Source organism: Urtica dioica, chromosome 4 (genome assembly GCF_054948205.1).
Source record: "Urtica dioica subsp. dioica isolate 48M chromosome 4, U.dioica_male_clone48M_v1_H2, whole genome shotgun sequence".
NCBI classification, from domain to species: domain Eukaryota; kingdom Viridiplantae; phylum Streptophyta; class Magnoliopsida; order Rosales; family Urticaceae; genus Urtica; species Urtica dioica.
This window is the reverse complement of record NC_142759.1, coordinates 40923975-40950152: the sequence shown is the minus strand read 5'-3', so window position 1 is coordinate 40950152 and position 26178 is coordinate 40923975. Positions and strand designations below refer to the sequence as shown.

The 26178-nt window shown below is 43.9% G+C and overlaps 2 protein-coding genes across 8 annotated transcripts; one reads left to right on the top strand and one right to left on the bottom strand.

The window, feature by feature from the left end:
• The first annotated feature begins 6775 nt into the window (after positions 1–6775).
• On the top strand, positions 6776–18241 carry LOC149401553 (beta-amylase 7-like). Of its 4 annotated transcripts, none has more exons than XM_089610816.1 (11): positions 6776–7117; positions 7557–8031; positions 13234–13497; positions 13723–13800; positions 13918–14121; positions 14387–14581; positions 15360–15524; positions 15603–15863; positions 16155–16370; positions 17332–17551; positions 17917–18241. In XM_089610816.1, the coding sequence occupies exons 2-11, from the start codon at positions 7591–7593 to the stop codon at positions 17946–17948; spliced, it is 2076 nt and encodes a 691-aa protein (XP_089466942.1). In that variant the 5' UTR covers positions 6776–7117; positions 7557–7590; the 3' UTR covers positions 17949–18241. The 4 variants fall into 4 exon arrangements, with proteins under 4 accessions (XP_089466942.1, XP_089466941.1, XP_089466943.1 ...); XM_089610815.1 differs by having other exon boundaries at positions 7448–8031; XM_089610817.1 differs by lacking the exon at positions 6776–7117 and adding an exon at positions 7429–7447.
• Positions 18242–18256: 15 nt separating this feature from the next.
• On the bottom strand, positions 18257–21683 carry LOC149401552 (alpha/beta-Hydrolases superfamily protein). Of its 4 annotated transcripts, none has more exons than XM_089610819.1 (7): positions 21593–21683; positions 20624–21144; positions 19994–20270; positions 19854–19912; positions 19415–19543; positions 18960–19095; positions 18257–18878 (listed from the first exon to the last, which is right to left on the bottom strand). In XM_089610819.1, the coding sequence occupies exons 2-7, from the start codon at positions 21130–21132 to the stop codon at positions 18570–18572; spliced, it is 1419 nt and encodes a 472-aa protein (XP_089466945.1). In that variant the 5' UTR covers positions 21133–21144; positions 21593–21683; the 3' UTR covers positions 18257–18569. The 4 variants fall into 4 exon arrangements, with proteins under 4 accessions (XP_089466945.1, XP_089466947.1, XP_089466949.1 ...); XM_089610821.1 differs by having other exon boundaries at positions 19866–19912; XM_089610823.1 differs by having other exon boundaries at positions 20717–21144.
• Between the last annotated feature and the right edge of the window lie 4495 nt (positions 21684–26178).

The following is a 26178-nucleotide window of genomic DNA, read 5'->3' as shown; positions in this document are numbered from 1 at the left end:
TCAAACCTTTAAAACACGTTTTTCAATATGAAAAATTAAAAACTTTTAGAACTGATTCTAATGTGTTTTAAAAACATCCCAAACTCATAGAAAATCAACATGATTTTTAATTTAAAGGCATGAGCAATAAATTAAAAAAAATCTAAGATAACAATTCTAACTTGTCACAAAATTAGTAAACTTTCGAAAACGATTTTCAAGCTCATAATTTTAAATACATGTACATGCATATCTTTGACCATAGCTCTGATACCATTTGTTGGAAACGATCTAGGGTTTAAGAAAAAGTTTAACGCTTCGGTAAGCGGCGGAATTTTAAATATTTTCTTTTACAAGTAAAAACAGTTTTTTACTAACCTAGACAAAGAGCAAGTACATATAAATAAAAACTATTATGAGCTAAGAAGTTTACTAACCTTTCTTGAAGCTTGAACTTTGAGAAGCTTTTGGAAAGTTTGCAACGCTCGTCTCCTCGCAGCACGTCTCTCTTTCTTTCCTCGGCACCTCGAGCAACCACGATAGTTTCTATCACTAAATCACTCGAAATAAAAGGAATCAGTGAGTGGGCACTTTTAAACACTACGACTTAAGAACGAGTCTTGAAGTCGCAGAGCTAAACACTAGGTCAAATGAGGACCTAGGTGCCAAAACAAAGAAATCGAAAATGAAGAGAGAGAGAGAGAGAGGATCGGCCACAATGTCTAGAGAGAGAGTCTCTCAATCTCTAACTTGTGTGGAATTAATAGAATGAGAGGAATGAGGGTCCTATTTATAGGAGAGGGGTTGGCCTTGGAAAGAAGTAGTTTCCTCTTATTTTCCAAGCCTTTATGAGCAATCTTTTATTACCCATTCCTATCAACATAGGCGCCCACCTCATTCAATCCACAAGGGATTAGTTTCCTCTTTTGTTTCCCTTCTTGGTTGCCTTGGCCGATTCTCCTTGTTTCCTCTTTTTCTTTTGGCAAGTATCTTGATACATTTATGCACAAAATATTCTCTCTACCTATGGGTATGTTGGGCGCCCAAACTCATTCTAGAAGGACCTTCTAGAAGCTTCTTCATTTGTTCATGACAACATGAGAAAAGCCCATTAAGAATTTTCAATAAAATTCTTATGAAATGAAATTAATCCACAAGGCCCAATTAATCATATTATGGCTGAGTATTACTTGTCATCAAATGACCATGTCAAAAAATTTATTGACATTCATTTCATCCTTTGTCTCAAAAGACAAAAATACCCTTTTGACTATTTTCGTTCTTGTTTTGACTTAGCTTCCAGTTTAACTATTCCTATTCGATGTGATTCGTGACAGTGACCTCATGGATCCAAATGAACAAAGCTTGAGCTAAATACTTGGACTCAAAAGTTCACAAACCTTTTCCAAGTTTAGCTTAATGTCAACTGACTCCACTAAAGAGTTGACACTGAAAATCTCTCGGTTCAAATGAATTTATTTTCTACTCAAGAATTCAACCTAATTATGATGAGCGGATCCACTGAATATTATCTATGTTTACCCTTCATGAATATCATCAGTTAGTCGGGATTTACAAAATTACCATTTTACCCTTCTAGCTGTTATTTCCTCAACTCCTTTGTCGCTTGTGAATAAGTTAGAAACAATGTATTGACGAGGAGCTAACAAGTCACATTGTTTCATCCAAAAGAGTCAAGACTCAATTTGGACACTAGCCAGTTCATTTATTCACACTCCAAGGAACAAAGCATGAGGTGATATACATTGCATTTCAGCAATCTTGTATATGAATTCCATATCTATGAGAACTTCACAAAGTTACTCATGACATTCTCACAACTTAGTACTTCACCAATAGGCCCTGTTCGGAATCACATAGTGAGTCCGAACTCTGACTTTCTCAAATGAGAATACTAAGGTGTGAAATGACATGTCTCATTTCAGGATTAAGGTAAGCACGATGCAATTCATACATAATGACTTCGAGACATAAGAGGTTAAATGGTTTGTTCTTATCTTGTCTCTAGAAGTGCACTGATCAATTCAGTACCTTCGGAAGATACCTAGAAGAACTATAGAGTCTCCAACTCTCAATGCCTCATAACTAGACATCATAGATTCTTCTAACAATCATACTGAGGTCAATAGTCCTTTGACCCTTAGATTGCGAATATATCGTTTTAAGCAAACTACGAAGAGTTTCTTCATGCAAATCTACATTTGTCTCTTCGTAAGTTGTTTAGTTTGTTTATGGACTAAAGACTAATGTTTTATCATAAAGCTTCAGACAAGGAAGATTGAATGAACGTTTCAACTTTTTATTAATGAATAAGCAATTACAAGCAAGAGTCTTCATGAGACTTTATTACATCAAATATAGAATAATAAAGACTACAACTCTTCTTGTGGGCACCATTGACAACAGGTCAAGGGCCGAACGTCGGGGTCCCCCTCTTGGGAGGCCACATGTGCATTCCCTGTCTTGGGTGAGGGGTCCAAAGGACCGCCTTCATTCACAGTGGGGAGTCCCCCGTCCTTTGTGAGAGACGTCTCGATATCTTTCGAATCATCAGTGCCTTCGTAATCTAGATCGCGGTCGCGACTTTCCTCATTGAGGTTCTCGGGATCCCCGTTGGGAATCACCGGGTTTCGCATAGGTTGTTTTGTAGCCAGTCGGCTGTGATACCTTGCATTCTTCGCCTTTAGTTAGCGGATATTCTCCTCCAACTCCATGATGCGGTCGTCCCTGCTGTCTAGAGATGGAGACGGTGAGCGAGTCGAGCTCTCTTCACGGAGTGACTCTTCGTCACCATGCGCTCGGGAACGCAAGAAATATTTTTTGGTCCCAGTAGCATTATCGGGGTTATTAGCGCCCTCAAAATGACTGGGTGGTTGATTACTCATCTTTTCTCGAGTCCGAGAAGGTCGAGTTTTTAGAAGAAAAGAATAAGATGGACATAAGGGATTTCGGGATGTATAAGTTGGGAAGTCCCCTCCTTCTAGCACCAAAATGTTGTGGCGCGAAAATGAAAAACTATTAAAAGCTTCGGGCGGTTCGACCCAAGGTCGGACCAAGTGGCCGCAGCCGAGCCAAAAGTGTGAACTCGAAAGTCTCGAGTTGGGTTTCCTCCAGTCGATGGGTTTCTCAGACGAGAGAAGGGGTGAATAGGGAGAGTGACTGTGCCTTTTGTGTAGGCTGCCTATGTACCCGTATGAATAGGGATTAGGACAAAACGTAGTTCAAGCCGTATGTAACGTTGAATGAGGCGCGGAGCCTAGATGGTGTGCTCGTCGGAGGAGACGGAGCACGGAGGAGTCCTCGGCGACGTCTCAGAACTCCGGGATCGAGTGACCCGAGAGAGAATGTGTGTTTTCTCTCATTTGGAGGTGTGGAAGACTCTCAGTCGAGAGTTCCTTGTCGTGGTGGGCGTGCCGAACGCGTAGGCGATTTCTGTCGAAAATCGTGGACGCGTCTAGTGTGCTAGACGCGTAGGAAATTTTTAGTCGAAACTCGCAGGAGCACTCGTGGGCTCGGGATTAGTCATTCGATCGAGAGAGGCGGCGCTCGGGAGTCCCCATGAGCGCTTTAGAATCTCTGAGAACGAGAAATTGAGGAGAATCCGCTTCAGGCCAAGGATGGCATCCAGAGAAGCAGAGAGAAGTCTCAAGTTTCTTGAAAATGAATGGGATGGCTTTCCCCTCAATGAGAGGGGGTATTTATAGTAGTTGGAGGGCCTTAAGAGGCTAGTATTTCGTCCATTGGGACTGCAGGGCGCGCTCCCCTCGAGGAGGAATGCGCTCCGCCAAAAAGGGGAGCACAGCGCGCGCGGCGCGTGCTCGTCTTATAGAATTCCCCGCGCGGCGCGCGGACTACCTGGCGCGGCACGCCGTCCGGCGATGCGCGCGCGCCTTGCTTCCAGGACCGCACACACGCTCTCCTTGAGGGGTGCGCGCCTGACTGGCGCGGCGCACGGCTTGTTGCGCGCGCGCGCTTTCCTTGAGGGGGGCGCGGTGCGCGGCCTGTCTTGTCGGACTTTTGTGGGCCTTAGTGGTCTTCGTTTATCTGGCCCGTTGGGTGTTTGGGACTTGAGATTTCATGAGTTGCATGAAACATAAAAGTCCATACTCAAGGTCGACAAGAGGATTTGTTAATCGACTCGCGGACACGTGATTCTACTCAAGGAGTTATCTTGACTCGAGGAGGAAGACGGCTCGACTCGAGGAGTGAGGCTCGACTCGAGGAGCAAGGCTCGATTCGAGGAGAGTGACTCGACTCGAGGAGCTGAAAGTTTCGGCACGAGGACTTGCCAGTCGACTCGTGACGGAAGGCTTGCCGCTCTTCAGGACCTCTGGCCTGACCATCGGCCCTTTGAACGGCGTGTCTTCTCGATGTTTCGGGTTTTCCAAAAACGACCAACAATTATCGTGTAACATGTAAACTATGTTGTAGGTATACCATGCTCGCATGCCATTAGCTGTATTTGGCAAAGCCATGAAGATCCAATGAACTGCGTCTCGCATTGGTACAAAAAGGAGATTTACCAGAACACGTACAAACACAAGATAAACCCAATCAATCTGACATATCAGTGGCCGAAGACTAGATTTACACCTATGGAGAAGCCACCAGATATGGCAAAGCTTGGTAGGCCAAAAAAAGTTTAGGAGGCTTGAGCATGATGAGGTAATTCCTCGCCAAGGCACACGGATGACAAGGAGATATGTGACCACAACATGTTCCCGATGTGGTAAAGGCGGTCATAACACTCGTACGTGTTTCAGACGCAAGCAACAAGAACAGGTAAACATGGTCAAAATTCTGATATACTATACGTAAGAATACACGTTGACTTATGTAATTATTAACAGCGACAAGCGAGAACTAACTCAACAAGTAATCAAGCACCTCCACCGTCACAACCAACCCAAGCTACCATTGCAGCAGCACCGTCACAACCAACCCTAGCTTCCACAGCAGCAACTACTGGATTTAGGGTATGTATTTTCGGCTTTAATTGTCCATGACCATATTACATTTCATTCTTTTTTTTACAAACTATTGTTTTTACATTTTCAGAGAAGCCCTCGGCTTAGGACTCGTTGCAACACCAACACAGTGCAAATGGAGCGTCGGAGACTTTTTCCATGATTATATTCTATCTATATTATAAAACTTTTATATTATATAGGCTAATTCTATCATTTTGGAAAGCTGTATAAGCAAACTATATTATGAGCTCACTCGATAGCTTAAGTATGTTTGTTAAGCAAACTATATTGTTTTGGAAAGTTGTGTAAGCAAACAATATTTTGAATTATAAAAGATATATTGTTTGAGTTTGTGATTGTGTTTAAATTCTTTCTCAATTTCTTTCAGTCAATAATCACTTGTTGTCAACACTATAAGTAATGTCATCAAATACAAGAACACGCCATTTTCATTGTCACAAAATATCATTACAACCTCATTTTCAATTCCACTTGATTTTACTTTATCAAAATCATACATAAAAGAACGACAATCACACAAAGCAGTATCTTTATTTTCAAAGATTCCCTAACTATCAACATCATCATGTTATCGGTGATCTTCACGTCATTTGACAAACCTTGTACATCAATCCCATCTTGAACTTCCGACGACTGTGACGTAGGGAGGTCCAACCATTCAAAGAAGCCGCAACCTTGTGAGTTTCTATTCTGTTGAATACAAGTAACAATCTCAAATATTATTTTCGAAATACATTGTACAATCTCATATTTATTTGCTTTCGATTCTATGAATATTATAGACATTGGCAGGTACTAAGAAAAAAATGCAGACATATTGAGAAATCGAATAAAATGCAAACATATTGATACTAGTAGACATATTGAGAAATCGAATAAAATGCAGACATTTTGATATGAGCACACATATCCAAGAAATTGAAACTTACCTTGTACAGAGGACATCCAAGAAATCGCCTTGAAGGGTTATGCCCAGTTCGTGATAACCTCTCGACGGCACTCAAACCGCCCGGACAAGTTGGCCGCGGCACCATCGCCTGGTCAACAATCATGCGGCCTTTCTTGCGAGTTGACGCGCTACTGTGATTACTCTTCATCGCGACCGCACCTCGGACTCGATTCATCGCTCACGCCACGCCACAGAGACCTCCAGCTCGAGTCTGAAAATGAAGAAGGAAACCCTAGCTGATTCGATTTGGGGAAGAAGGAAGAAATTGATTTGGGGGAGATGGATTCAAAATGTTATGCACGTGTTATGCGACATAAGGAGATTTTGGTAATATCCTTAACACGTGCCTAACATGTGCCACTTTAACTGACGTTTTGAGCTTCAATTAGACGGAAGGTCCACATATGTTATAGCACATAATATTGAGGCCAAAAGTGGTCGTTTTTATATATTAGGCGGTGTATTGTCAGGACCGCCATACATCAGGGGCAAAAGTGTCATTAATTCTTATTTAGTATATAATAGAATAATAAAATATAAGGGTAATAACGTAATACGCCTAGTACGTGACCAAAACGTGGGGAGTTAATTGAAGTTTGAGGTTTAAAATTTGGGATTACAAAGTATGATACTGAGGGATAAGAGGATCGATTTGACATTACAGGTACTATATTCTCGTAATAGTTCAGAAGGCCAAAAAAAAAATTATTAGAATAAGAACCACTCAGTTAAGATATTTACTTGATTCATTATCATTTTCTAAAAAATAAAGCCAGCAAGATCACGTGATTTATGTTCCAAAATGAATAAAAGCAACCACAGAAATCTCGTGCACGTGCGACGCCCCAAATTCACGCTTCCGCGTTTTGGCTCACTCGCTTGGCGCTTATACCCGCACGCCTCATCCGTGCCAAACACCCAAAATCGCACGCGTGAAAACCCTGGCCCTAATTCGTTCGCACGCTTCACCCACTTCCGATCGGACTCGCCGTCGCCGGCGACGGCGACTCCCGACTTCCTCAGCGCCTCGTTTTGTCATCCTGATCTGCCGAGCTGTCGTAATTCGGTCGCCGGATAATCTCCCCGCGCCGTATCCTGGATTGATCTGATAGGCTCTTGGCGAGATCTGTGGTAGCTCGGGATCTCGCGACGATCTCTGTAGCGGCAGTATTCGAAGGTAAAAGTATTTGGCTTTGTAGACATCTGATTGTTATAAAGGGAGACCCAGCTAGAAAGTTTATGAGAAAGTTATTATTCATTTATATCGTTAATGTGAAGGCTAATGTTGCCTGAGATTGATAGTTTTTCAGTAAAATAAAAAAATAAAAAAGCTTAAATCTTTGGTCTTTGAGACTGTTTCGACCATTTTGTTTATTTACTGTTGAGAGAAACTTGGAAGCTTAATTATGTGATGCTATCAATTATTTGAGGAGTTCCTGAATGTAGAATTATGAACCAACAGAGCTCTTTTTCTTCTTTGCTGAGTTGAACTAGAATCATTTACCAGGTAATATAGCCACACACATCATCACATTATGTAGCTCAATAGGAAGGCCAAAAGTGCTAGTCAGAAAGTAGTTGGTGAATTGAGGATGACAAGAATTAATCTGCTGAAGGTAACTGGGATTTAGAGAAGAAAGGAAGGTTGATATGGAAACGGATATACGAAAGCTAATCAGAGCATCCGAAGAGGACGATGATGAAGAATTGGAAATGGAAATGGACATGGAGATGGGCGTTAAAGAAGAAGACGGTGACAACAGAAGCAGAGAAAAACACACAGATATTGATGGAGCGATGCCAACGAGCAGTGGAAACAGCAGTCAGCGGTTCCATAATCAGATACAAGAAGCGGGTACGCCAAGTGGAGGAGGATCTCGTAGGTGCAGACCGATGGAAGAGAAGGAGCGGACAAAGCTAAGGGAGCGACACAGAAGAGCCATAACCGCGAGAATCCTGGCGGGCTTACGGAGGCACGGGAATTATAATCTTAGAGTTAGGGCTGATATCAACGATGTGATTTCAGCCCTAGCTCGGGAAGCCGGCTGGGTTGTTCTTCCAGATGGAACCACTTTCCCTTCCAGATCTCAGGTACCAAAGTTTGGTTTTTTCTTGCGTAAGAATATGGTCTGATGTTGTTCATTTATATCTATGAACAGTACAGTTCTACGAACCGTCGTTCATGCGTTGGTAGTTACTTAGAAACTTTCTTAGTCATTTTTTACTCCCCGACTTTTGATGAACTTTGGTATCAACAATGTTGAGTGATACAGAGAAATGTCCCCTTTTTTTATCTTTTGTTTGAAGTAACCATAACATCACTTTTTGGTTATCTTTGTTTTGTTATGATTTTTGAACTTTCTATTTAGTTTTTTTTTTAAACAAGAATCTTTATATTAACAAGGCTGAAAGCCTAATTACAAAAATGGGGTGTGAAAGCACAGCAACCGTGTCTTACCATCAACAAAGAACCAGGAGGCCGGTCAAAATAGAGAGAACAAATTTTACAAAAGAGTCCTTCAAAAGACCTTAAACCCGTAACTATATAGCGCTAACCTAGTCTCTCTGAAGATCCACCAAGGAGAAAGCTTTAAACTCCTTACAAGAGTTGTAAAGCCAAAGAGCTATATTTAGATTGAGAGCTTCCGTAATACCCTCGAGGCTCCAAGCCTCATTCTCAAAAAAGCATGTATTCCTGCGTAGCCACAAAGACCAAAAACCTGCATAGCCTTCCAACGATTATTCTTCCCCGGGGTCGCATGTAACAGGAAAAAATCTATTAAAAGCACTACCGACGGAGCGACAATGTCTAACTTCCTGAAAAGCCACCACCAAAGGCCTGACGCAGTTGGACAATCGACGAAGAGGTGATGAAGATCCTCAGTTGCGCTATGACAAAAGATGCAGCAGCTCGGAGAGAACCCAATGCGGATTTTGTCTTTGAATGACATCCGTCGTATTGATTCTTTTTAGAGGCAATCTCCATCCAAAATTTTGGACTTACTTCGAAGCGGCGAACTTCCAAACTGCTTCAAAGAAAGGAACTGGAATAACCGAGTCCGGGAACGCGAGCGCAGCATGCATAGCCTTGATCGAGAAGTCTTCCAGATCATCCATGCATGCCCTACGATCCTCCATCCCATCCCGAAGAGAGACAGGCTCAAGCGAGTTTGTTAGCCGAGCAAATTTCGAAGCTTCTCTATCGGAGTTTTTTCTTTTTATTACCTCTGTATAGGTTCCTTGGAAAGTTAAAATTCCAGTCGATATTAGTTGTTTGAAAAGAAGAGACCAGCTGGCTAATTAGAACTTGTTTAAGAGGGCAGAGACGGAACAGACCGGAGAAGCTAGATTCCAAACTCTCGTCGCCGCACCATACGTCTTCCCAAAATCTGACCTTATAACCATATCTCACGATCCACTTGCACCGTTTAAAGAACTCTTGAACCGAAAAAATATATTTCCAAGGGCTCCGAAGAGTGAACCCGTTGCAGGCCCATGATCCCAACCATGGAGCTTTCCTTTTCACTGGCCGCCCAAGCCTTGATTTTCTTTTTTAAATCGTGGAGCTTTCCCATGATACGGTGACCTGACCATCCTTCCAGTACCGGTTCCAGCCACGAGGTAGCAACCAAAGCCTTAAAATCGGGGTGTTCCAACCACTCGTTGTCCAGTCTGAACGGGCCCGGCCCCCATTTGGCTGGTTCGGTACTGATCATGATAGGAAAGTGGTCTGAAACTCCCCTAAATTGAACCTCTTGTAAACAGTAAGAGAAGATACCCCTCCAGCTTGTGAATAGAAATTTTTCGAGACGTGAACCTGTGGGATTTTCCCCAAAGTTTGACCATGTAAACTCTCCATTTGAGAGCGGAGGGTTGGACAAAGAGAGGTCGAAGATGATCTCGTTGAAGAATCTCATGCTCCGTCTGGCTCTCATTGGTTTGTTTTTCTACGCTGCAAGTCTGATTACGTTGAAGTCCCCGCCGAGGCACCATCGGGGACCACATATCTCGCCTAAACCAGTCAACTCATCCCAAATCTCATCTCTTCCTATTGCATGACCAGGCCCATAAATCACAGAAAACCACCATGGAAGGTCACCATTATCTATCTTGATTGACACTGAAAAATCTCCAACCAAACTATCCGAGACCGACACTCTTCTTGAATCACAAATAATTACGTTACCACCCGATGCTCCCATGGAAGGTAACTGTTAAAGTATCATGGGGTTTCACCAATTGGCAATAGGAGGAGTAACCCATGACCTTTATGTTATTGTGAGAGTGACAATTAGTCTTGGCATTTCGACAACTGGCTCGTTCCCGAAACTTTCGAAGCGGAATTACTAAATTATTTTATCAAGTCTTTTTTATTCGAGGATTTTGTGGTGCTACTTAGTTTTGATACCAGCCTTTTGCCTTTCCCTAGGAAGGATTAAATTATATCCTCTGCAACATCAGTATTCCGTTGCACGAAACCTCGATATCAATAAAATATAAATATACATTCGAAAAAATAAACAAAAAGTCCCACATCGATTGGGGATGTATCCTTTGTGCTCTTTATAAAGGTCATGGGTTACTCCTCTTATTGCCAATTGGTTTTAAGATGGAATCTCATGATTCTTTAACATGCTATCACAGCCAAACTCATTCTCGATGTTGGGTCACCCGTTTCTACAAACTTCATGCACCAGTTGTTCAATCCTAGGCATGAGGGGGGTATATCAAGGAGTCCTACATCGACTGGGGATGTATCATTTGTGCTCTATAAAGGTCATGGGTTACTTATCCTATTGCCAATTGGTTTTAAGATGGAACCTCATAATACTTTAACAGTAACGAAGCTCATTCCTTGAACCTGGAACTCCAAGCACTACCTACGAATTTCCTATCTATTTTAAGATTTTTGGTGTCTTGGAAGAACTAGAATATTTGGGTTATTTTACATACCAACAATTTTATACATCTTCGCTTATCAGGGTGACCCGTCCCTCTAACATTCCAAGAAATAATCCTCATTTAGAACCCGTATTCCTCCCTGAGGGTTTTGTTTTCCATAACTGTTACGTATTTAGTATCTAGAGTTATTAGTTGAGGAAATTAGGGGTTTTCAATTATGGAATTAGGGTTTTATATTTTGCAATTAGGTTTTTAAATTCTGCTTATTTAATTTTCCAAATTTAGAGTAATTAATTAGGTTTACTTATGTAAATAGGGTTATGATTTTGGATCCGGCTCATTAGATTGTAAACCTAGGTCTATTTAAGGGATTTTAAGTTAATGAAAAACGCAGCCAATAATAAATCACCAAAAGTTTAGTCTCTCAAAAGAGGGGAGACTAAGTTCTGGTAAAGATTGACATAGCTCACATTTTGAGATCGAAACCCGGGTTGTAACAATTTTGGTATCAGAGCCGCTCGAGATGGGAGAAGGGATGGAAGAACTCACGCAAAAACTCACATCATTCATGGAGCAAATGAATGAGAGACAAGAGGCACTTGAATGGAAGTGGGAAGCGTGGATTGCCACGGTCACAACCACGGCAATGGCGAACCAGACACCAACGGAAAGAGAAGTAAAGAAGACCAAAGGTGAAACCTCGCAGGTTGAGTCGGACGTAGTGAAATCCGAAGGCGCCCTTGACGATGTAAGGCTCAACACCAGAGATTTGGGCTTTGGTATTGGCAGTGACATGAGGGCAGGCGACGGCCAGAACAAGCAGGCCAGCGGCAACCTTCATTACCACGATCCAGAGCGGGATTTTCGAACCCAAATTGATAACCTTAAATTTGGGTTTCGAGGTCAAGGTTTTTCAAGAGCAGACGGCAGAGGGATGGGCGGCGCATATCGAGGGGAAATTATAGGCCGAGGAAGAAATCATGGCGGCATCGAAGGTTGGCCTGCCCGCAGTGGCGCCGGAGTCTGGCCAGGCAGCGGCGGACTTGGGTCCGGAGATTTCCACCGTTATTCACGTCCAATAGATCTGCAAGGATCTCAGCGAGGAGGCGCTCCCACCGGAGAGCTTGAATACGGTAGAGGCAGAAGAGAACCGGTGGAATCCCACGACGACTGGGTGACTTCTGAGAGAGACGAATCGCGATCGCCGCATTCCTCGTTTGAGTTGGGATCCCAGCACAACGGAACGACGGTGTCAACGAACTACTAGTCAAGGAGGCGTCAACGAACTACTAGTCAAGGAGTTGGGATCCCAGTACAAGCTCAAGAGGAAAAAGGGGAGTAATGTTAATTATGGAATTAGGGTTTTATATTTTGCCATTATGTTTTTAAATTCTGCCTATTTGCCATTCCGAATTTAGAGTAATTTTTTTTAAAAGAAACTCGAAATTTAGAGTAATTAATTAGGTTTACTTATGTAACTAGGGTTATGATTTTGTGCCTGGCCCATTAGGTTGTAAAGCTAGGTCTATTTAAGAGAACTTTAAGTTAATGAAAAAAAATAGCCAATAATCAATCACCAAAAGTTTAGTATCTCAAAGAGGGGAGACTAAATTCGGTGAAAGATTGGTAAAGCTCCCGTTTCGAGATCGAATCCCAGGCCGTATCAATAACTCATGTTGAAATCCAATTTTCTCAATTCTCTTTTTTTACTTTTGTGACTTCTTTGAACTGTTTTTGCGCTGACTAGAACCCTGATCGTGCTTAGCACTGGTTTGGCGCGAGTCATGTATACCACTGCATGCACTAGAATCCAAGAGGACCGATGTGAAAACATGATGTGATACCTGTGGATTTAAGTTCGATTCGATGGGAAAAGGGCCACTCGACGAGGACGTCGAAGAGCCTGATCCGAGCATTTCAGTAATACCTTCTAGACACTCCGAGGAAACCTCACTCTGAACTTTCTTAGATGAACGGTGGCTCTCCTCAGAAGACCCTTCCTCTGGAGACGAGAAGCCTTCTTGGATTTCCAAAAGGCTGTCTTGGATAGGGTTGATTTTGTCGCCTTTTGTCGAGGCCATCAGTCGGAGGATGAAAAGCCGACTCCTCCTCCTGATCGCCAAGCCACCATCTGCGTGAGAAAGCCTTGCCGTACGCCTTTTTTTCCTTCCTTCCTCCTTACTGGTACTAACCCGATTGAGACACTCCTTTCTGAGGACCGGGGAGAATTTCTTTTTTAGCCGTAAAAGCACTCCATCATTCAGGAATGGAGCTTAAGGTTGCAGTATTTGTTCTGGACTTTTGTTTCAGAAATGTATTTTCAGTAAAAGAGTTTTCTTTCTTTAGGTAAAATAATTGAAAGTAATGGGGTTGTTTGTTTGCTACTTGCAGACTTCTAAGCTCGGTGGTGTCAGTTCTGCAGTGGCTACTTCATCATCTTTGCACATTGTGCCACAGCAAACTCCACCTGCTCCTTCAAAGGGTGTCGCTACTAGGTATCAGAACTCTGCTGAGTATAAAGGGGTTTATGTACCTGACTCCTCGCCATATGATATTTCTCCGAGTACTCAATCCCAAACCCCAACAATGGTGGGAGATGGAGGGGAACAAGCACAGAGCCATCCTTTCGTTGAGACCTCCACTGACGACAAGCAGGTAGTGGAGCTAGTCTTCCCATAGGTTTAAAGGATTTGATTCATGCTGATCTATATTATTTCTTCAATTTACATCGCTTGTATGGCATCTAGAATTTGATGATAAACAGCAATGCTTGTGTCTTAATTATGAACTGTTAATTTGCAATACAGCCTTTGACGTGCAGACTAATTACACAAACTAATAGTCTAAGATGGTGTATATTGCTCTATGCTTATTCTGCAGGTTGTTGACATGCCTCCAAAGTTACCTGAGCGTGATTTTTCCAGCACCTCAAATGTTCCAGTGTATGTGATGTTACCGGTAAGTGTTAAGAGTTTCTCTTCCGAGTCTTGCCATGATCTATTGATGAATTTTGTGCTTCTCTGCTTTACGGTGCTTTTTCAGTAATTGTGTATGCTCTTCTCATTTTGATGGCAGTTAGGCGTCCTTAATATGAAGTGTGAGCTGGTTGATCCAGATGGGCTTCGCAAGCAATTAAGAATATTGAAGTCTTTCAATGTTGATGGCGTTGCTGTTGATTGCTGGTGGGGGATAGTGGAGGCACATTCTCCGCAGGAGTATAACTGGACTGGTTACAAGAGGCTCTTTCAGATGGTGTGTGAGCTTAAGCTCAAGATACAGGTGAGTCAATATGTTATTTAAGTTTTTGTTCTTGTTCTAGTTCTGTTAAGCAAAAAAATAAAAATAAATGTATAAAGCAAGTTCTACAGAACTTGCTTTCTCAAGTATTCTGATGTTTTCATGAATCTTTGAGGCTCTGTATCATTGTAAAACTAAAACAAGGATGAACATATTGCACTGATGATCAACCACCCTAGCTATATAAATTGCTTGTATATTCATACGTAAATTCATTTAGGTTCGATGGTTGTATCTCTGATTTTAGGTTATGATGTCGTTTCATGAATGCGGAGGCAATGTTGGTGACGATGTATGCATTCCATTGCCACATTGGGTGGCTGAAATTGGTCGAAACAGCCCTGACATCTTCTTCACTGATAGAGAGGGGCGAAGGAATCCAGAATGTCTTACGTGGGGAATAGATAAGGAACGAGTTCTTAGAGGCCGGACAGCTTCTGAGGTATGATATTGCATCAGGAAAGGAATGACCAACAAGACAATTACAAGTTTGCTCTTTTTTTCCCATTACATAAGTATCAAGCTTGAGGACAAAGAGTTTATGCAATTCCTTTATACTTGTCTTATACATCATTCACTGAACTTCTTGCTGATTTAGTTGTGAGAGCAAAAATAATTTAGCGGAATGAATTTCTCATTAGCAGACTTGGTATATATAGTGCTAGGGTTACAGATTTGCCATAAATGTCATAAATAGGATTAGGATTGGCTGGCTAAATATAAATAATTAAATATAGCATAACTAATTGATTTAGCAAATAAACTAATTACTACTAATTTATTCTATATTTATTTACAATATTCTGACAAGTTGTATGATTTATCGTCGGGTTGTCGTGTTTTTTGGATTAAAAAAATGCCTCTCAAAAACAAAATTACTGCACTAATTATTGCTGTTCTGGTGACTTTTATGATGATTTTAATTAGATTATGGCGATTTCCTATATACAACAATAAGATAAACTCAATAGGAAATGAATCTTGAGCAAAAATACCCTACTTTGATGCACAGTTGCATCCTGGTTTCTCTTCTACAGCAATTTATGCTTTTCTGATACGATGTCACATTTTATTTGACTTATGATGTATATGCATTCATACAATAATTTTTGTCTTTCAAATTCTTTTGCTTTGTATATCTTCGGTACTTCTCCTCGCTTTTTGTTCAATTCTTTATGGACTTCAATTAGTCTGTTCTAATTAATGATAGACTGACTTAGGTATACTTTGACTACATGAGAAGTTTCCGGATTGAATTCAACGAGCTCTTTGAAGCGGGTATCATTAACATGATTCAAGTTGGACTAGGACCTTGTGGAGAATTACGATATCCATCTTGTCCTGTGAAGCATGGCTGGAGATATCCTGGCATTGGTGGGTTCCAGGTAAATTCCGTGGAAGTTTTACCATTTAGTCCTTGAGTGAAATTCAAATAAGTAACGCCATTTAACCAATACCCGCAGTGTTATGATCAGTATTTATTAAGAAGTCTGAGGAAAGCAGCAGAAACAAGAGGACACGTATTCTGGGCCAGGGGACCAGATAATGCAGGTTCTTATAATTCAAGGCCTCATGAAACTGGTTTCTTTTGTGACGGGGGTGATTATGATGGCTACTACGGAAGATTCTTTCTTAATTGGTACTCTCGCGTTTTAGTTGACCATGGTGATCGGATACTTTCGTTGGCAAAGTTAGCTTTTGAAGGCACCTCAATTGCTGCAAAGGTCAGTTACTTTCTCATATTTTTTCTTTCCCTCCCTGGTTAGACAAACCTACTTCAACCAGAATACTTGCTCTGGAATTTCCTACTTTCCATGCCTCAGGTTAATCATACATATATTTTTGTTTCATTGTAAATACGTACCGTCAACATCCCAAAAGCTAGCCCAGCTAGTGACTTTTGGTTACTGCATAACCAAGTATCATGGTTTTTTTTTTTTAATTTGGCAGTGCTAAGAAGAAATTAGTTTAGTTTCCTGATCCATCATGTTTGCTGTATTTTAATTGTTGAGCAGCTATCAGGTGTTCATTGGTGGTACAAGACGGCAAGCCATGCTGCCGAATTGACTTCTGGGTTTTATAATTCGTGTAATCGCGATGGTTATACTGCAATTATGTCGATGCTTAACAAACACGGAGCAGGGCTTAGGTTCACGTGCACTGAAACGCACATCCTAAACCATCAAGACTTCCAAGAGGGACTAGCAGATCCCGAGGGGTTAGTTTGGCAAGTAAGTTTCCGAGAATTTACAACCTTTAAATCGCTTTGAGAGTTTCTTCCTCTTTAGTATTGCACTGAAACACTCTTTAAAGAATTCCCATTCTAAATACTATACAGAAGTCTAGGGTTGTGCAAAAAATATCGAAAATTGGTCCGGTCTGATTTTTCAAATGGTCTGGTCCGATTTGTCAAGCTGGTTTCTGATGGTCTGGTCCGATTTTCCAAACTGTTCTCAAATGGTCTGTTCCATTCTTCAAGAATTGGAACCGGTTTGAACCAGTTCCATTTTTTTTTTTATTCAAGTTGAACTTTTTTTTATATATTGTTTGCATGTTTATATGTTAAGATAACAAAAAATTAGGAAAATAGTCAATTTAAACGTTTGACATTCCTAAATAGTCAATGTTTGGTATATGAAAGTGGCTATTTACTTGAGATTTACATCTGAAAGTGGTTATTTACCTAAAATTTACTAAATGTTGGCTATTTAGCAACGTCAAACGTTTAAGTTATTTATTTTCCTAATGAACTCTTTAGATAACCGGTGTTTTTAGAAGTTTTATCTAGCTAGATTCGTGGAATTCTAAAGTTATATAAAAAAAAGGAAAAATGATATGAAGTAGCCAATTCAAACTATGACTTTTGCTATTTTGCAAAAGTTTAAATTCTATTTGGCTATATAACCGTTTGACCCTAAAAAAAATAATGTGCAATCTCGAGCAAATCAAAAACGGTTTGGTATCGTTTCTTTTCCTTGTTTTGTGTAGTTTGGTCTTAGATTTTCCTAACTATTGGAAATGGTCTGGTCCACCGGACCGGACAAACTCATGAACACTCTGTGAGCCCCAAACCCTTTTCGAAAAGCGCATCTCGAATTTCATGTTGCATAATCGTTGTGCACTCAATCAATTAATTCGTTCCGCAGTGAATTATATGTAGCATAGTTTGATGATGAACATACTTTGTTTCAGATGCTAAATTCTGCTTGGGACGTTGGGGTTCCCGTCGCGAACGAGAATGCCCTTCCTTGTCATGATCGAGGAGGTTATGACAAGATCTTGGACGAAGCCAAGCCGGCGACCAATCCGGATGGAAGGCATTTTTCATCTTTCACGTACCTTAGGCTCGGCCCACATCTCATGGAAAGATGCAACCTCATGGAATTCGAAGAGTTTGTTAAGAGAATGCATGGTAAATGATACCATCCCTTTTCTCGCTGAATCAGCATGAAAATAGCCACAATTTATTAGGTAACTAGTCAATTAAAACGTTTGAAATTGTTATATAGCCAACGTTTCGTAAATCTTAGGTAAATAGCCATAATGATGACGTGGCATGTCAGGTTTACCATTTCATTGAAATAAGAGAAAGGGGGTATTAACATTAATTTACACATGTAAATACATGGACGTTGCTATTTACCTAAGATTTACGAAACTGGTAATATCAAACTGTAAATATAGTTATTTACCTAATGGACCCAAATAACAATTGATTGACGAGCACCCTGTTTTATCATCGTGACCTTTTTAACCGGACAGTTACTTTTTCTGCAGGGGAAGCGATCAGAGCATTAGTAACTGAGTGATACACTGCAATATTAAATATATTTTTGCTCCAAAAAGAAAGATGGGGTTATTCTGCTGGAGATGGATGATGAATAGTGATGTATTTTGTAGAGATGTACACTAGTTTTGAGGGCCTTTTACTGAGTACATGGCTGGCCATTTTATGGCTGCCATGAATGTGTTGACGATACATAACTTGGACCTTAGATTAGATAGCAGGTTAGCACATATTGTATCAGTTGATTCATTTTGCTGCATTCAATAACTATAATGTGGTAAATGCAACTGTATTTTATTTTTTAATATATATATATATATATATATATATATATATATAGAACAAAATCCTTGGCTTGCTACTGCTAGTATATTTAATGACGTGGCATCTATTCCAATAAGCGCCTTCGTGAATCAACTGGTTCTTCCAGTAACAATTGGAAGCAGACGAGAAATATGGTTTAGCAGACTTGGTCTGTTTGGCTTGGCTTCTGGGGTAAAAAAAATATATATATCAGATGTGCAATCTATTATAGAGCTGTTCAGTCGTGGAAAACTCCCAAAAAATACTCCATTTGTGCGGAGCAGAATGTTCCATTCTTTGTCTGAACCAAAGAATTGACTTTTTTGAGGTTTGATGATCTCTAAGTCATCTTGAACACAACGTTACCAGACTCGTTGACGTCAAAGAGACGGTCGGTGAATTTGTCCCAACTCTCTTTCCACTTCTTGAAGGACAATAACGAGATCTCCCCGCCCGATCTCCCGGAATGCTCTCCTTCCTCGGAATCGTTGAACGTCCCATAAGAGACCGTGGCATGAGGGATGCCCAACTCTATGGCCTTCTGAAGAGCCGCTTTGTACTCTTCTTCATGCTCTCTGACCAAAGACTCTTGTCGCTCCATCTTCTGCTTCGCTGGTATCTCCATGATGCGATCTTTCACAACAAGTAACTGGGATTGCACAAAAACAATACCAAGATTGGTTGTTTTTATTTCAATTGATTTAACATGGCAAAGAAGTTTATTTCTTACATCGAATGCCCTCTGGGATTCCCTCTCTATCCAAACGATGGCGTGGTCGGAAGCTGCATTGCAAGAAAGGACAATGTGTTCAAATCGAGCGTCGACCGGTACAGCTGTCTTCACCACCGGTGGAAACCTTCCAAACCTGCAAGGACCTACCATTTGCTTATCTATTTCTCATCAATGATTCAAGGACACATCAAATGAACTTATGTAGTGATTTTGCAAGAGCTCTCTATTGCCAAAAACACTGTACATAAGTATCATTGAAGCTAGGACTAATCCTATACCCTTTTAGTTTTGTTTCCTTTCAACCGAAGTTGGTCTGTACTGTGTACATGATTCACTATATGCTCTCAAGAGAGACGAAAGCCGCCAACACTGCTTTTTTGTAGAGACAATTGAGTGCGTAAAACATGGAGAGGAAGAAAAGAGTGTAAGTTAGTATGAAGAAAGCTTATTACCTGAAGGGTTTACGTTCAACGATGTGATAGAGACGACCGGGCGCGTAGAGTCTCCGCGGATCTTTGAGCCTCTTTTCGTCCAATGTGCATGTATCCTTCAAGCACGTTACGCAAAGTAAACACGGCAAACTGCTCCACAAATTATTTAAAAAGGAAAACTCAGCTCAGTTTGTATTTCGCAAACATCCTTTCAAGAATTCGCTGAATTGGAGACAAAAAAATTAGTACGACGTATACATGGTCAAAAAGGTAAAATTCGTCATCCATTTGTCAAGTCTTTTTTCCATTTTCAATGTTTACGATCGTCTGATAAAAACATGACTAGACGTCTGGAAGTCTCAGCATGTCGAAAATTCTTCACAATCCTTTTTTCATGAATCAGTGTCTTCTAGGCATACGAAACGCAAGAAAAAGGTGACTAAGACATACTATGTTTTACCAGATAAGGCACCTGTACACATCTTCCAGAGCTGTAGTTGTCCTGGGTAAGAAATCGTCCTGCCTCATCATCCCGAAATCATTAGAGCAACACACAAACCACATCACGAACGGCAATCGAAAAAACAAGGATCATAATACCTGCAACACCACGGAGTTGATGACGTCCGCGTATCGGACGGCCAGATTCAAAGACACGCACCGAGCGGGAGCGATGGCGTAGCACCTGATCCTTTTCCTTTCGATGGTCTGACTCCGGATCACCACCATGGCGAGCAGTGCCGCCACACCCGCCCCCAACGAATGCCCCGCGAAAGTCAGAGAGTACGTCGGGTTTCTCTCGGCCAACTCTCTCAGCACCTCCGACTCAGCCTCGAAAAGCCACTCCGCCGCCTTGAGAAGCCCATTGTGGACGTACCTGTTAACACTTTTGGTAATCAGAATTGCGATTATAGTCCCAGAGACTCGCAGAACTCCTAATACTCCAATCTAAATGTTCAATCCCATCCTCTACTGGTTCTCATCTTGAGAAATTTAGATAAATTCCTTCCTGAAAAGTTCAATACAAGAAGATACCGTTCTACTATCTCTACTACTTCAGCTCTACTGCTTAAGTCTACTGAGGTATTGATAATTTAAACACTTTAAGAACATACAACTAAATCTCTCTAGTTTGGAACTCGGAGTGAAAACTTGAAAGAAAATAAAAAATAGAAAGTAAAAAGAAAATCAGAATTTTATGTTGTGCAGGAGACGCAAACGTGGGCCCACCTGTACAAATTTGGATGGATTACATTTCCCCCCGCATATTCCCTCGACATTCGAAACAACACAAAGTAAATATAGTAATTGAGTGAGAGATACCCCCCGTCGAAGTTGGTTTGGCCGAGCTTGTTGTCGAGGAGGACGGCGTAATCGCACTCTTTGGCGAGGTTGAGGCCGCGGATGGCGACGACGATGTCGGCGTTGGGGCGGTCGAGGTAGACGGTGTAGGGGGGGACGCTGCCGCGCGTCTGATCGTAGTCCTTGCGCAGGACAAGGGCGCCTGGGTCGATGCCATACCCCCCCGGCGGGGCCCACAGGGGGCTCCCCAGGTCGGCCTCGTACACCGCCAGGATGTGGCGGCACACCCGCGGCACCGCCTCGAACTCCTCCGCCGTGGCTAGGCCCCAGTTCCGGCTCTCGTACCCCGCCGTGTACAGGCACTTGAGCCACACCCACCGAGCGCATCCGATGCAGTACACGCACTCGATGATTGGAACCCCGCAGAAGATTGACATGGACGCCTCTCCCTATACACACTCATTCCCAAACATCATCATTCATTAATGTCCCTCGTCCCTCTATCACCAAACCGAGTCACTAGCGGGAGACCACAGGGAATTTTTATAGCATTTCTCAGCTCGTGATCGATCAGGATTCATAGGCATGAATTGAAATTGAAAGACATCAGAGACAAAAAGGAATAAAGATCGAATATATATACCAAAAGCTTGGAGACCAAAACAGAGAAAAATAATAATAATAATAATTTGCCATGGTAGATGACACCACAAACCACACAGTAACTAAGCGGAAGAGATAAAAGAAGAAAACATAAGTCCGATTCGACCAAAAGCTGAGAGAAAGAAGATCGAGTAATTATCTTTTTTCATTATTTGTGAGATGTACGGAAAATTGAGATCAGATTAGATTCAGATTACAGAGACGACGAAGAAGAAGAAGGATCGAGTAGCAGACCTGCAACTACAAGTCAAAATCATTTCCTTAGCTTAGCTTCTCAAGAATCTTCCAATTCTACCTGATTCTCGCCTATAAGAATATTATCGGCTCAATTATTAATAATTTGTACCTAATTTTATACTTAAGGTCTTAATCAGATTAATTTTAAGAATATGTCTCTACATTGTTCATTTACTTAGTTTTCTCTTCTTTTGGACCATAGATGTAGCGAAGCGTGCGAGGAACATGTCCTTCAGGTCTTTGAACGAGTGGATGCTTCCTGGCCTTAAGTTCTTGAACCACTCGAAGCCGAGTCCGGCGAGGGTAAGACTAAAAGCTTGGCACAAAGCACCAGGAGAGACACCCTGCATCGTCATCCAGGTTTCATAGTGCTGGATATGGTAAGCGGGATCCGCTTTCCCATCATAGGGAGAGAGGTTTGGGAGTTTGAAATTTCCCGTACATACCTCGGCCAATATCTGAGCCGTGAAAGGCGATGGATTCTCCTCGACGACCCCATAGGCACTTCCGCCTATTCCGTGTTCTCGGAGATCTCGTACTTCATTTCGAAGATCGTGGATCATAGTGATCACATCGAGACCGGTAGTCGGAGTAACTCCCTGTTCGGGAGGAGTTACCTGCCGCCTTTCATTTGACCCTTGACCCGTGCGGCGGTTCCCGTTAGTTGGGGCAGCTACGGGGATGTTTGGCCGAGAGCTTAATCGCTCTCTTAAGTCATCGCCACGCTCGATGCGTTGGGCGGTGAGGTGATCCCTAAGATCAGGGCTGGTCGTACAGAGGCGCAGGCTTCGTCTGCGACGGCGCGCTCTCCGCGTGCCCTGACTCTCCGTAACATTCTCCCTTTGACCTAGTCGGTCGAGGGCCGAACGTCAGGAATTTCCCTCTTGAGAAGCAGCCGGCGCGTCGCCTGTCCGGGGTAGGGGATTCGAAGGACCGGCTTCAAACACAGCGGGGTGTTCCCCGTCCTTCGTGAGAGAAGTCTCGATATCCTCCGAATCGCCAGCACCCTCGTAATCAGGGTCGCGGTCACGGCTTTCCTCGTTGAGGTTCTCAGGATCCCCGTTGGGGGTCATTGTGTCATGCGCGGGTTGCTTCGCAGCCAGTCGGCTGTGGTACCTCGCGTTCTTCGCCTTTGGTTGGCGGATATTCTCCTCCAACTCCATGATGCGGTCATCCCTGCTATCTGGAGATGGAGATGGTGATCGGGTCGAGCTCTCTTCGTTGAGCGACTCTTCGTCACCATGCATGTGAGAGCGCAAGAAATATTCTTTGGTCCCAGTGACGTTATCGGGGTTGTTAACGCCCTCAGAGCGTATGGGTGGCTGACTACTCATCTTTTCTCAAGTTCGAGAAAGTTGAGTTTGTAGAAGAAAAGAAGAAGATGAACAGAAGGGATTTCAGGCTGAACAGGTCGGGAAGTCACCCCTCCTTCTAGTGCCAAAATGTTGTCGCACGAAAATGAACAACTATTGAAAACCTCGGGCGGTTCGATCCAAGGGCGGACCAAGTGATCGCACCCGGGCCAAGAGTGTGAACTCGAAAGTCTCGAGCTAGGTTTTCTCCGATCAACCCGCCTCTCGGGAGAGGTAGGGGGACTGACCGTGCCTTGTGTGTCGGCTGCCTACGTACCCTTGTGTGGGATTAGGTCAGAACGTAGTTCAAGCGTATGTAACGCAGTGTGAGGCGCGGAGCCTTGGTGGAGAAGCGTACTCGACGAAGGAGGCGAGGCGCGGAGGAGTCCTCGGCGGCGTCTCAGAACTTCGGAGATTGCGTGTGCGTCTGGCGTGTTAGACGCGCAGGGGGACTCTAGTCGAGAACCCTAGGGGCGTGCTTGAGCACCGGGGGGCGTTCGGTCAGAGGGAGCAACGTCCGGGAAGTCCCCGTGAGTGCTTCGGAACCTCTGAGAACGAGAAATCGAGGAGAATCTGCTTCAGGCCAAGGATGGCATCCAGAGAAGCAGAGAGAAGTCTCAAATTCCTTGAGAATGAATGGGATCGCTTTCCCCTCAATGAGAGGGGGTATTTATAGGTGTTTGAGGGCCTTAGAAGGTCCCTTTTTCTTCCATGTGGGACTAGGAGCGCGCGTGCCGTCAAGTGGAGGCGCACAGCGCGCGCGGCGCACAAAGCGCGGCGCACAACGCGCGGCCTGCCCGGCGCGGCGCGCGGCTTGCTGTGTGGCCGGCCGGCGCGACGTGCTGTGCGCGCGGTGCACGGCCCGTCTCGTCGGGCTCTTGTGGGCCTTTAGGGGTCTTCGGATACCACTCTTGTCACGCAAAATATGAAGGCTTCTATTTGACGAGAGTGGCTCGACTCGAGGAGCAAGGCTCAACTCGACGAGAGTGACTAGTGGCTTGGCTCGAGGCTCGACTTAAGGAACGACTCGAGGCTCGACCCGAGGAATGACTCGAGGAGAACGACTCGAGGCTTGACTCGAGGAACGACTCGAGGCTCGAATCGAGGAACGACTCGAGGCTCGACTCGAGGAACGGCTCGAGGCTCGACTTAAGGAACGACTCGAGGCTCGACCCGAGGAACGACTCGAGGAGAACGACTCGAGGCTCGACTCGAGGAACGACTCGAGGCTCGACTCGAGGAGAACAACTCAAGGCTCGACTCGAGGAGCGTGAGAGTTTGGTACGAGGACTCGCCAGTCAACTCGTGACAGAAGGCTTGCCACTTTTCAGGACCTCCGGACTGACCATCGGCCCTTTGAACGGCGTGTCTTCTTGGCATCTCGGGTTTTCCGAAAACGACCGACAACAGTAAGCGGGATCCGCTTTTCCATCATAGGGGGCGAGGTTCGGGAGTTTGAAATTTCCCGTACATACCTCGGCCAATATTTGAGCCGTGAAAGGCGAGGAATTCTCCTCAACGACCCCATAGGCACTTCCGCCTACTCCATATTCTCGGAGATCTCGTACTTCATTTCGAAGATTGTGGATCAAAGTGATCACATCGAGACCGGTAGTCGGAGTAACTCCCTATTCGGGAGGAGTCACCTGTCACTTCTCATTAGACCCTTGACCTGTGCGGCGGTTCCCGTTAGTTGGGGCTACTACGAGGATGTTCAGCCGAGAGCTTAGTCGCTCTCTTACGTCATCCCTGAGATCGGGGCTTGCCGCACGGAGACGCAGGCTTCGTCTAAGACGGCGCGCTCTTCGCGTGCCCTGACTTTCCGCAACATTCTCCCTTTGACCAAGTCGGTCATGGGCCGAACGTCGGAAGCTCCCTTCTTGGGAGGCTGCAGGTGCATTCCCCGTCTTGGGTGAAGGATCCAAAGGACCGGTTCATTCACAGCGGGGAGTTCTCCGTCATTTGTGAGAGAAGTCTCGATATCCTCCGAATCATCAGCACCCTCGTAATCTGGGTCGTAGTCGTGACTTCCCTCATTGAGGTTCTCGGGATCCCCGTTGGGGATCACCGCGTCATGCGTAGGTCGCTCTGCAACAAGTCGACTGTGATACCTTGCGTTCTTCGCCTTAAGTTGGTGGATATTCTCCTCCAACTCCATGATGCGGTCGCCCCTGCTATCTGGAGATGGAGATGGAGAGCGGCTCGAGCTCTCTTCATGGAGCGACTCTTCGTCACCATGCGCTTGGGAGCGCAAGAAATATTTTTTTGGTCCCAGTGACGTTATCGGGGTTGTTAACGCCCTCAGAACGTATGGGTGGTTGACTACTCATCTTTTCTCGAGTCTGAGAAAGTCGAGTCTTCAAGAGAAAAGAAGAAGATGGACAGAAGGGATTTCGGGCTGAACAGGTCGGGAAGTCCCCTCCTTTTAGCGCCAAAATGTTGTCGCACGAAAAATGAACAACTATTAAAAGCTTCGGGCGGTTCGACCCAAGGCCGGACCAAGTGGCCGCACCTGATCCAAATGTGTGAACTCGAAAGTCTCGAGCTAGGTTTTCTCCGATCAACCCACCTCTCAGAGGAGAGAATGGGTGAGGACGATGAGTGACCGTGCCTTTTGTGTATAGGCTGCCTACGTACCCGTGCGTGGGATCAGGTCAGAACGTAGTTCAAGGCGTATGTAACGCGGAATGAGGCGTGGACCCTGGGGAGAAGGCGTTCTCAACAAAGGAGACGGAGCACGGAGGAATCCTCGGCGGCGTCTCAGAACTTCGGAAATCGCGGACGCGTCTAGTGTGTTAGACGCGTAAGGGATTTTCGATAGAAAACCCTAGGAGCGTGCCTTGGCACTAATCTCGGCGTTCGATCAAGGGAGCGACATCCAGGAGTCCCCGAGAGGGCTTCGGAACCTCTAAGAATGAGAGAGACTTGTAGAAAGCGCTTCAGGCCAGAGATGGCATCAAAAGAAGCAGATGAGAGCGAGAATTCGAGCGTATTGATAGGAATGAATTAGGTTGCTTCCCCCTCAATGAGAGGGGGTATTTATAGTTGTTTGAGGGCCTTAAGAGGTGTGTTTATCGTCCATGTGGGACTGGGGGGGCGTGCTCCCTTCAAGGAGGAGCGCGCTCTCCTCGAAAGGAGGTGCGACGTAGGGGGCGCGGCGCGCAAGACCCCCAGCGCGGCGCGGGGTGTGCGGCGCGCAAGACCCCCGTCGCGGCGCGCAGAGGCTTGCGC

Bases quoted from the DNA above. Each gene is read 5' to 3' on its own strand.
- LOC149401552 (XM_089610819.1), bottom strand. From the start codon at position 21,132: ATGTCAATCTTCTGCGGGGTTCCAATCATCGAGTGCGTGTACTGCATC. The intron at 20,271-20,623 runs GTGGGCCCACGT...AAGTGTTAACAG, and splicing joins ATCCATCCAAATTTGTACAG to GTACGTCCACAATGGGCTTC. The intron at 19,913-19,993 runs GTATTATGATCC...ATGATGAGGCAG, and splicing joins TCAACTCCGTGGTGTTGCAG to GACGATTTCTTACCCAGGAC.
- LOC149401553 (XM_089610816.1), top strand. From the start codon at position 7,591: ATGGAAACGGATATACGAAAGCTAATCAGAGCATCCGAAGAGGACGAT. The intron at 13,801-13,917 runs GTAAGTGTTAAG...TTTTGATGGCAG, and splicing joins CAGTGTATGTGATGTTACCG to TTAGGCGTCCTTAATATGAA. The intron at 16,371-17,331 runs GTAAGTTTCCGA...ACTTTGTTTCAG, and splicing joins CCGAGGGGTTAGTTTGGCAA to ATGCTAAATTCTGCTTGGGA.